General features: G+C 28.6%; 1 protein-coding gene across 1 annotated transcript in view; it reads left to right on the plus strand.

The window, feature by feature from the left end:
* Positions 1-10,708, plus strand: part of LOC111037116 (rho-associated protein kinase 2-like) — a gene marked incomplete at its 5' end in the record, with an annotated part of 19,925 nt that extends 9,217 nt beyond the window's left edge. The window contains 15 exons of the mRNA XM_022319493.1: positions 3,155-3,373; positions 3,464-3,573; positions 3,722-3,820; positions 3,893-4,016; positions 4,669-4,710; positions 4,778-4,831; positions 4,910-5,041; positions 5,124-5,209; positions 8,016-8,142; positions 8,202-8,324; positions 8,399-8,509; positions 8,786-8,926; positions 9,063-9,163; positions 9,218-9,467; positions 10,515-10,708. Coding sequence (XP_022175185.1) covers positions 3,155-3,373; positions 3,464-3,573; positions 3,722-3,820; positions 3,893-4,016; positions 4,669-4,710; positions 4,778-4,831; positions 4,910-5,041; positions 5,124-5,209; positions 8,016-8,142; positions 8,202-8,324; positions 8,399-8,509; positions 8,786-8,926; positions 9,063-9,163; positions 9,218-9,467; positions 10,515-10,628 — 1,833 coding nt within the window. The remainder of the gene's footprint in view (positions 1-3,154; positions 3,374-3,463; positions 3,574-3,721; positions 3,821-3,892; positions 4,017-4,668; positions 4,711-4,777; positions 4,832-4,909; positions 5,042-5,123; positions 5,210-8,015; positions 8,143-8,201; positions 8,325-8,398; positions 8,510-8,785; positions 8,927-9,062; positions 9,164-9,217; positions 9,468-10,514) is intronic.
* Between the last annotated feature and the right edge of the window lie 295 nt (positions 10,709-11,003).

The following is an 11,003-nucleotide window of genomic DNA, read 5'->3' on the forward strand; positions in this document are numbered from 1 at the left end:
AAAAAAAAATAGCTATCGTGAAAAAACAAACTTGAACGTTTAAAGAAAAATATCCTTTGCGGTTTCTAAAAACTTCACCATCTGGACCACCAGGATTTTGAATTTTGATATGAGTGCAGTCTATACATCCGCCAATGCCTGGCATTTTATACATTTTATAAAACTGCTCTTGTATTAAACTCCATTCTTCAGCTGTATTTGGAAACTTAACATAATGTTTACATTGGCTTGCTAAACTTTTAGAAATTCTTTTAATTATACGAGATACTGTTGCTTGATTAATTCCTCTGATATCACCGCTAACTATCTACAGTTACATTATAATATATTAATTAGGTAAATAATTATTGTTGATATTATTACTGCAATTGAGCTACTTGGAAATTTGATGATGCATAAAATCTTAAAGCAGTTAGAAGCTGAAGGATCGGAGGAATTGGTAAAACTCGATTAGTTGGATAACTTATATTTGAAATCAGGTCCAACAAAACATCTACTACTGTTTCTTCGGAAAACCTATTATTCATTATTATAATGATATTATAAAGCCATTTTTTGTTTGTTATTTTATTGCATAAATATAAGAATTACTTACCTGTATCTCTTATAGAATTCCAAATCCGAAAAAAATTCTAATGGATTTTCAAAATCCCTTAAATATCTTCTTGGTGTAGGTTCTTCTAAGTATTGAACAAAATCAATAAACTCATTAAATTCCATTAATTCTTCCATTTCACAATAAATAAACAATAACAAATCACTTTAAACAATAGTTTGTTAAAAAACAAGAATAGTACAAATTATAACTACAACAAGTTAAAAACAAATGTATGGTGACAACAAAATAAACGTTTACGGGATGGTTAGGTGATGAATATTGACCACTTAACTTTACGGACTACTTTATGTACCAACAAACCCATAATTATGACTATGCAATGCAAAGTTACGGGAATTCTCTTATGTGTTACCTAAAATCATTTAAGTGTTACTTAAAATGACTATGCATACGGCCCGTAAATGTCTTAAACTTATTGAAGTGATAGCGAATTTTGATAATCCTGTGGCTGAACACTCGGGAAATATAAAGAATAAATAAATCCATCAACATTATTTGGGACCCAAGATACAAAATAAATTGATAAACTTGATTGAAAATAAAATAAGAACAGAAATTATAACACTTATTAAAAAAGTGAAATATTACATTATTATGCTTGATGCAACTCCTGATGCATCTCTCAAGAAACAGTTAACGTTCATAATCAGAATTGCACAGATAACTAAAACTTAAAATAATGTTAAGATTTCGGTTGACGAATATTTTTTTAATTTTTCACATATAATTCTTAAAACAAGATTAGGATTATTCTATGTTTTAAAGCAAAATTGATCAAATATAGGTAAATGTTTTTCAAATTGTCGGTGCCAAGGGTATGTCAATGGTGTACAGGGTAGAATTTTAAATGAAAATCTTAGAGCTTTGTTCTTGCCATGTTGTACTCATTCACTAAACCCTTGTTATGTAAGTTTTTACTCATTGTACTTGATTATTTTAGGAGATATGGAAAATTGCAAAAGTTAAAAAAAAATTTTTTCAAATATTTAACATTAAAACCGTTGTCTGAGACTCGGTGAGAGGGCCGATTAGAATCTATAAAGGCAATGAAAAATGCAACTAAAATAAATAAATTGTTGATAGAAGTAAGTCAATCTACAAAAATACCGGAAATTAAAAGCGAAGCTATTTCTCTCGTTGGACATGAAATGTCTTTCGAATTTAATGCTAAGTTCAGTTATATGGTATACTTTATAAAATAATGTTAATAAAGTATGCAAAACTCTGCAAAATGAAAACAATTTGAAATGATTTTCCTGTAATCAATTTGAACTGCCTGAAACAGTTTTTAAATAAGTATCGAAAAAATGGATTCAATTTAGCAAAAAAAGATGCTAAACATAATATGTAAGCGAATCGATAAAACATCATTGTTAAAATCTTAAAGAAACAAATGTTTAGTTAAGTAAGATCTCCATCGAGTTCAACAAATGAAGAAGAATGTTTGTCAATGATTTTTTTTACCAATTATAGATCGAGGAATAATATATATTAATAAGATATTCATCCAATTGGATCATTTAAACAATTATTTTGAATTTTATTTGGTATTGGTAATTTATCTACTACCGACTCAAATACGTTGTCATAATCTACGGATTATGTTATGAATAGGGGAAAACATGGACATAAGTGGATCGGAATTGTATGATGATTTTTGCCTTCTTTCAGAAATAATTGATAAAGGTCCCTCTCCTTTAAGAGTTGAACAAAAAATCCTTAGCAACAGTGTTGGTGATATTTATCCTAATGTTGCTGTAGCATAAAGAATTATGCTCACATTACCAGTTACTACAGCAGGATTAGTTGAAAGATCATTTTCAAAAATTATTATAGAAGAACTCTTAAAAAGAAGAACTAAAAATGTAGCGATAATACCTATAGAACATGAAATAGTAGACGAATTGGACATGGATAATGTTATTGCCACATTTGCTGATCTTAAATCAAGAAAAGTTAACTTTTAATTATTATTATTATTTCTTTATTAAATAATTTTATAAACATATTATAAAAATGTACAACAATTTTATCATAGATAATATTATAAACCTACATGGGTAGGCTGCAATGATGTAAAATGATTTTGTTAGGTACTGGTAAAGGTAATATTTAAACATACTTCACATATTGAAAAAAGGCGCCTGCAGAAATATAAACAGGGGTAGGAAACCAATATAAAGGGTCCAATAATACAGCAAAAACTATTTTTTTTTAAAAGTTATACAACAATTAATATTAACTAAAATATACGGTGTCATGCACCTTCCAGCAACACCCGCTGCGGACGCCTTTGGTTTTGAAATGAGAGAAGTTACGATAGTGCAATTGTTACATTTGTAATTCATTAATGCATCATATATTTTTTTGTTGGTCCCGCTAAAAGAGTTATGCTCCGAGCCCAGAAAATTATAGGGATTATCCTGTTCGTATATATATTAGACACCCGATAAAGTAATGATAATATCACCATTTATATTTCATCTATTTGTTTGAATGTTATTTCATATTTGAATATTTGTTCTGTGACTTCAGAAAGATAATAAGACTTCGGAAGAGATAATGACATTTCACGACTTAAAAAAAACAATCAGTCGACAACTGAAAGAATTGGAAGAGAAATTTGACTTTTCAAATCAATTGAAAAGAACAGTGGTTGACCAGTCTTACAAACTGATTAACAGGAATTATGGAGGTCCCGTGAATCAGCTGGATTCAGGTCGTTTGGATTTAATACCAACATCTGTTCAAATTGTAAATCCACACCTGTTTGCATTGCATTTTCACGATTGATAGAATAATAATATATAGATATTATTATTATAAGTATTTTTATTTTAATAGATTAACTGTGATTCTAAAGAAGAGTGCCATAAGGTTGTTAATCTCAGCCACGATGCTTTGATGGGGAGATTACCTCATAATGTGGTTTTGAAGTCAATGGTGTGTATTATATAAATAATTATTTTTTATAATATCGTTTTCACTTAGGGCTTACACACTTTATCTGATAATATTACTAATTTATCTTCGTAAATATAAATAAAATACCTATCTATTTATTTGTATTTAATACATACAATATCTATACTTGTCTTAGACGGGCTTCAATTCCGTTTGTCAAAATTATTTTTCGACTCAAGAATGTGGACATAACAGTGATTCGAGCTGTTGCAGTATTTCTTCTAAAGAAACAAATATGTATAGTATATTTCATTATTTATTGATATTCCATAAGTCAGTGATTATTGTTAACAATAAATATCATTTTAGAAATACGCTAGTGTCTCAATGTTCAGACACACTTCAAAACTCACAAGAAGTTTGTCAACTAAACGAGCAACTTCAAAATATACTCAATGAAAACCAAGAACTTCTTTTTAAACACAAATCTATAGTTCGTTTTAAACTTAATAATAATATTGTATACAGTAAAATTTCGTTATAACGTTTTGCTATTGATTAAGACAAGAGATACTCGAGAGCGTAAAAATGTTATATAATATAAACAATAAGTAATTTTAATGTAAAGAAATACTAGGTATTGTTTTCATAGTTTTTAATATTTAAATATTTGATATTACATGATGATTGCTCCAATCAAAATTACTAATATGCATCTAGAACTGTTATCTTTGTTCCAATTACATTACCATTTTAACATTTTAGGAGTACTGTTATGTTTGGTTACTTAATTTAATTATTTTTTGATTTAAACTATCAAAATATGATAAGACATGCAAAGTATAAAAAAAAACATAAAATATCTAAGACGATATACTTTGTATGAACTGAAAATTCAAATATAGAAATACAAATGCCTTTATTTTCTTAATTTTTATTGATATTTATGCCATGAAAGAAATCGATCCTATCCAATAAGGGTAATGTCTAGAAGTTCAGAAAATAAACAATAAACTAGTCAAATTCTAGAGACTTGATCATACTAATTAGCCAGCTATATAGTTGAGAATTTATTACATGCTTGAATGTTATAGCGAATTTTTACTATTTCATTTTAAAGGGTTAATATATTTTTGTTCTTATAGACCGAACGAAACGATTTATTGGTAAAAGCTTTGAATCGTCCCGTAAGTAAAATTTTATGAAGCAAACAATCATAAATTATAGTTATTCATATAATTTAATTTCTTGTAGGCTGTGTTTAAAAAAATAGACGGTTGCATACGATTTCCTGGAAAAAAAGAAATGGTGATTACCTAAAAAATAATGGATTAATAATAAAAATAAAATTGTATTTGTTTTTGTTGTAATTTTTTGATATCCTAGGAAGAAAAACTTGCAGAATTTAAAACAGAAATATTGAGATTGAATTCTGAAATTAAAGTAGTACACATAACTCAATTAAAATTAAAATCAGTCAAAGAAATTCTTAACCAATTTAATGCTTCTAACTGTCAGGTACTCACTTCAACATATTATAAAATTATAAAAAATAATGAATGGAATATGTCAATTGTTTAAAATACTGTTATATAAATAGTGTGGAAGCCCTTCATTTAAAGACAAGATCAATACAAGTACCAAAGTTCAAAAACAAGAAATTCAACAAATCGAATTGCAAATAAAGTAACTTATATATTAGTTGTATTTTCAATTTGTACTGAAACAACGTGAATACTTTATTACTTACGATCAGATTTGCTTACTTGCCTACTGGAGTAGCGTACATTGTCAAACTTTTGTGATGTCTTATTATGAACATTTGATCTCTTGATGTTAGACGGATAACCTTCCTGGTATTTCTCTAGTATACCCTATTTTATCAGCCTTACTCTCACTCTCACTGACTATATTCGTGTCATCTATTGGTGCCACCCTTACACTACAAATAATTAATTAATTTCTAATTTTATTCTGCATAGACACTCCACACATTGGCATTCTCCTTAGCTTTCTCATATCTGCTACAACCTCTGTTCTAACACTGCCACTGGCTAACATTCCGATCTATACAACATGACTTCCCTTGTAACTGTTCTACACATTAGCGACATGGGGAGTCACTAATGATACCCAAACAGTTTTTTTTTCTGAACAGTGAAAGGTGTTTATCAATGGAGACTCCAGTATAATACTGAACATAATTGAACTTTTCAAGTTGTAAATGTAGTTATATTAAAAGTTAAGGCAAAAACATGTTCACTACTATATTCTTAAGCTTGTTTTACTCCGATCAGTGATTATAATAAGTTAAACTTATGTAAAATATAAACCTAATATTTTAACTGTAAGAATTAATTTTGATAGTCATTTAAAATCTTTGAGTACTTACTCTTATTAAATCACATAAATATAATATTCAACATACCTGAAATAATAGTATACAGATACTCCAACGTAATGAAAGTAAATTGGACATGTCTTTACAAAATATAACAATTTTTATAATAAATAATAAGAGACAAACAACTCGGAAGTCTTGACTAATTGTTGAAACCATTTTGCATTTTTTCTTGGGTTTTCTTGAGTCCAATGTCAACCTCAGATCATCATAATAATCTATTCATCGTATCCGTCTTAGCCCCCCTAAAAATATTAAACAAACAATACCGTAATTTTGTAAAGTTTGCAGAATTTTTTTCATTATTTTATATTCTTATATCCACAATTATATAAGTGTACCTAGTACATTACAAACATACTATTTACCAATTTATTTTTTATGGTAACATACCGAACAATCAAGTCACAATTCACAATGATATATTGTGTTTATATACCTAATTGTGTACATATTTTGTACCAATTGGCCATCAATATTGAATAACATATTATACAGTTCTATTTATAGATGAGAAAAATATTATTTCTTTTCTAATTTTTGTTAATTCTTGAGAAGCGATAGCTATTATAGGACTATCGCTATAGCTGTATTAATCGTATCGTAAAGCTTATCGTGATTGAATGAATCGTATTCGTACATTGTAATGGGTATCGTACATTCATATTTCTACCGTTACCGTAACCGTATTGACAATTTAATTTTAAATTATATTTTACTTATTGTTTGATGTTCTTGGGAATACGTTTCTTTTGAGATTGTGGTTTAGATTTTTAATAAATAATTTAGTAATTATTAATTATTCTTTTTTTTATGTATGTAATTATTTAAGTTGTTATGATAACGAGTCAACGAGATTTTTTATGAGTGATTTAATATAAAAATTAGTTTGTTGAGGGTGAGGGGGCAACGTCTGTTTGTCATCAAATATTTGAGCCTCAATATTTCACAAGATCTCCGCCTATGTGGCTAACACAACTTTATTTTATGTTATTTTAAGCAAAAAAAAAACTAGAGTGTCACCGGTGACACACAGCCGTCTTGAAAAGATATTTTTCCACTCCATTATTTATAGATGAGAGGACTAGCGGGCAATAGACACCGGTGATATCTCATTATTACTACTGAAACATGTTCACCTCAACAAGAGAAATCGACTGATACCAAAATTGTTTACTAGATGTCTCACAAGTATATTTATCACTGTTTTAGTTGTATAGAGGCTATGAACAGAATAGCTAAAACGGCCCTCTAAAATCTACCTTACAATCTCAACGTGATCATTTTGTTACTCAAAATATTTAACTCTTCTATACATTTTATCCATTCAACCAACCTATTTCTGACGTAAGCGACATAATAACCATTATTTTGTCCCTAACCTCACGCAGTACAACACCCTCATCATTTTTTCATTTACTCCCTCCAAAATCATACTCAATAGATTCTGTCTTATTCTTCATATCCTTAGCTCCTTTGCTTCCAACACTGTTTATTAATTTTCTTATCTTTGATTCATTCCTTCCAGACTTTCTCCCAGTAACACAACATCATTAACAATGTCTCCTCGCCCAATGTATCGTTCGTAATTACGTCTTATGCTAAGGAGAACGGGTGATTTATCAACGCTGAACTGTGGTGCAAAACTTAAGCTTTCACTATTGTGTTCGATTTTCAACACACATTTGTCTTATGTCATTATCCCTTCATGCATGTCCTTTATTACTTTAGCATACATTTCCCTTACTTCTTTCCTTCTTACCACCAAGCTCTATACCTCTGTATGAACTCCTTCAAATCTATAAGTACCAAACAGATTATTGGTATCATGATTAGCTTTTACACTCTGTGGCACCAATGGGTATGGCGAACACTCGTTGAGTGCTGCGCTCTCTCGAAGGTTAGGTTAGGTTTGAAAAAGACAAAACAATTTTTGGCTGCGGCTGGTAGTTAGAAACTAAAGCTGACTTTAAAAGTGACTTAATTAATCGTTGGTTTTGGTATGAACGAACCAAACAAAAATTGGTCGAAGCTTGAGGTTACTCTTATTTGATTCAAATTATATTATGTAATATAAATATATTTTTTTAGACAGAAGAATAATGAATTGAATAACATTGTGTCCGATTATGAAGATATCGTTAAGACGAATTACAAAATAACTGATACACATAATAAATTAGCTAATGATCTAATAGAATTATTGAAAAAGATAGAAGTACGCCAATGTAGGATATATAAAAAGAAATGAATAATATGTACTAAATACACTTACAGGAGTACAATTTGGAAGGTTTCAATGATTTAAAAAATGATTTAATCAAAAACAACGAAGATATCGAAACAATGGAATTGATCATCAAAGAGCGTAATAATGAAATTAATGATTGTGATGAAAAGGCAAGTCCTATAAACATTTTAAACTTTATGTGTAATATAACATGAGTAATAATAAATCTACCAATGATTTTTAGTTGAGGCGTGTTCAACATGAAACCAAAGATATAACCCTTAAAACAAAAAAATGGGAACATGCGATGAAAAATCTCTTAGACGATTTCAATGAATCGTATAATAAATTAGAAGTAATATTTAAAACAAAACTATATTTGAAATAATAATGTTAAATAGGTATACCGTACCATAGGTAGCCTACCATCTTATTTCTTCAACCGTTTTGAAAAGACGGCTGTATTTAATACTACCATTCACTGTAAATTGTAGTCATTTATACATCTTTTGGTACATATCATTATTTGTTGATAACTATGATATAGGTATTTTTATACTTCAAAAGTGTTTTCTGAAATATTAAATTGAGACAGAATATATTTTAAATGTGAATTGTTGTATTTATGTAGTCGGTTTACAAAGAACAGCTGGAGGAACTGTTGGCACTGCCGAAAGTTTTGAAAGAAACGCATATTAAATTACAAGAAGAGATTGACCTAAGAGTATTAGCTGAAGAATCAATGAATAAACTAAAACGTGATCTTAAAGAGGTTAATAATATGTTCAGTAAAAATATAAATTATAATTATTTTCAATAGTATTTTAATAAATTATAATTGATTTTATTATATACCATGTTTTCTATCTTCTGTGGCAGATAACTACAAAATGTTTTATTTTTTTAAGGTGGAAAGTTTGAAAAATGGAAATAAAAACGATGACGAGACAATGAATCAAGATATTGAAGACGAACGATTAAAGATAGAATCCGAAAATAAAATTATTGAGTATATTTCACGAGTTTATTTTTAATCAGATATTTCAGTATAAATATTTGTCAGGTCAAAATTAAAATCTCTTGAAGAAAACATCGAGTTATCTGTAGAATGCCTGGAGAAAGAAACTCAGGAACTAAACGCTGTAAATCTACAAATCCAAGAAGCTATTGCAGAGAGCACCAAACACATAAACGCATTCCAACATTTTTCAGAAATACATTTGGAAAGAATAGTTAACGACTTGCATAGATTACAAGAGATTTTGACGGAATCACAAAACAGAGAGTGTGCGAAAGTTCTCGTTAAAAAATCGGTAAGGATGAAATTTTATAATATATCCAAACGGTAATTTGTGATCTACTAATTTATCGTTAAACTAAATATGTTGGGACATAAATACTTTTACTATTTCTGATTCCCATTTTTTAACTATTTTTTTGAAAATGACATCTATTTTAGAATTTTAGTAGATCTTGGAGGTCTGACCTAGTTTCAATATCATAAACATTTAAGTCATGAATCTAAACACAGCAAGCTTGAGTGAAAAAATATAGTCTATATTATCCATCAGAATGCGATCTGAACTGTTGAGTTATCGTTTTCATATGTACATCATATGAACATTTATTTATTTTTTATAATTGAAATATAATGAAACTACTACTATTCAGAGCGCATTTTGGGAATGTGACATTTCCAGACCACATAAATCAGCAGAGTTCCTCTTATGTTCATTTCCGAAGTAATATTTGCAATATTAGTAAATATTATATTGAATAACAATGGAATACATGGTATAAGGGTTAGGTTCGGAACCTCCTTTGGTTCATATGCTATGAAACTCATTTCATTTTCTTATTCTTTTTTTGCATATTCTTTAAAAACCACAAGCTCGGGTTTTTTAAATCGAAAATATCCATCGATTTGTTACACAAAACATCCTTAGGTAATACAGGTAAATGACCAAATTCATCAAAAAAAATTATGTAACCTCACGTAACTTTTTTGCACAGACTGTTTCAATTGGAAACATCCCTTTATTTCTAATGCAAAACCACTTATAAAAGTGCAAAATGTTTGTTGAGTAATAGTGGGAAATCCTGTACCAAAAGTGACCTGTATGCCATATTTCTTATTACACCACGATGTACAGTTTAAGAAATAGTGCAAGTATAATATAATAATAACAAACAGATCTGATATGGTAATAGATTTGAAAAAATGTAAAAAACCATCATTCTGAAAGTAGGTTGGACCACCAATTTCTGACTTTACTGTCGATTGTCATTAAATTAAAACACTTAAATTCAAAAAAATAATTGTGTCCTGTAAAGTTTAAAGTTAACCTGTTTTTATTCAGTTCATGGATCATCTCAAAGATAAAATAACTTCAATTTACCAGAACGTAGAGACGTGTAAGCTAGAAATGCGTATTCTTCTTGAACAATCAAATGAACATAACATGACGCCATAAATTTCTTATGTAAATCATTTTTTTTGTTTTTCTGTTGAAGTAACAATAGTTTTTATGACAAATTATAAATTCGATAAAAAGTAAATTCATTGACGTATATCTGTTTAACAGGTATAAGGTGAAACTAAAAAATTATTAAGCTTAGAGATAAAATAAAATTAAAAAATGGGGAAAACAACTGAATATACATATATAAATTATAAGGTGAGAAACAGGTTTTTAAGAATAAAATAATACAAACCCATAGTCAAATATCTAATATACATTACTTAAAACCAATGACGTTATCGACAGCTTTCTATTCCCAATCCTATTCCTATTTCGTATTCATTTCAATATGCATTTACCTACATGTATATGTTACGGACAAAGTGG

This window comes from Myzus persicae, unplaced genomic scaffold (assembly GCF_001856785.1).
Source record: "Myzus persicae strain clone G006 unplaced genomic scaffold, MPER_G0061.0, whole genome shotgun sequence".
Classification (NCBI taxonomy): Eukaryota; Metazoa; Arthropoda; class Insecta; order Hemiptera; family Aphididae; genus Myzus; species Myzus persicae.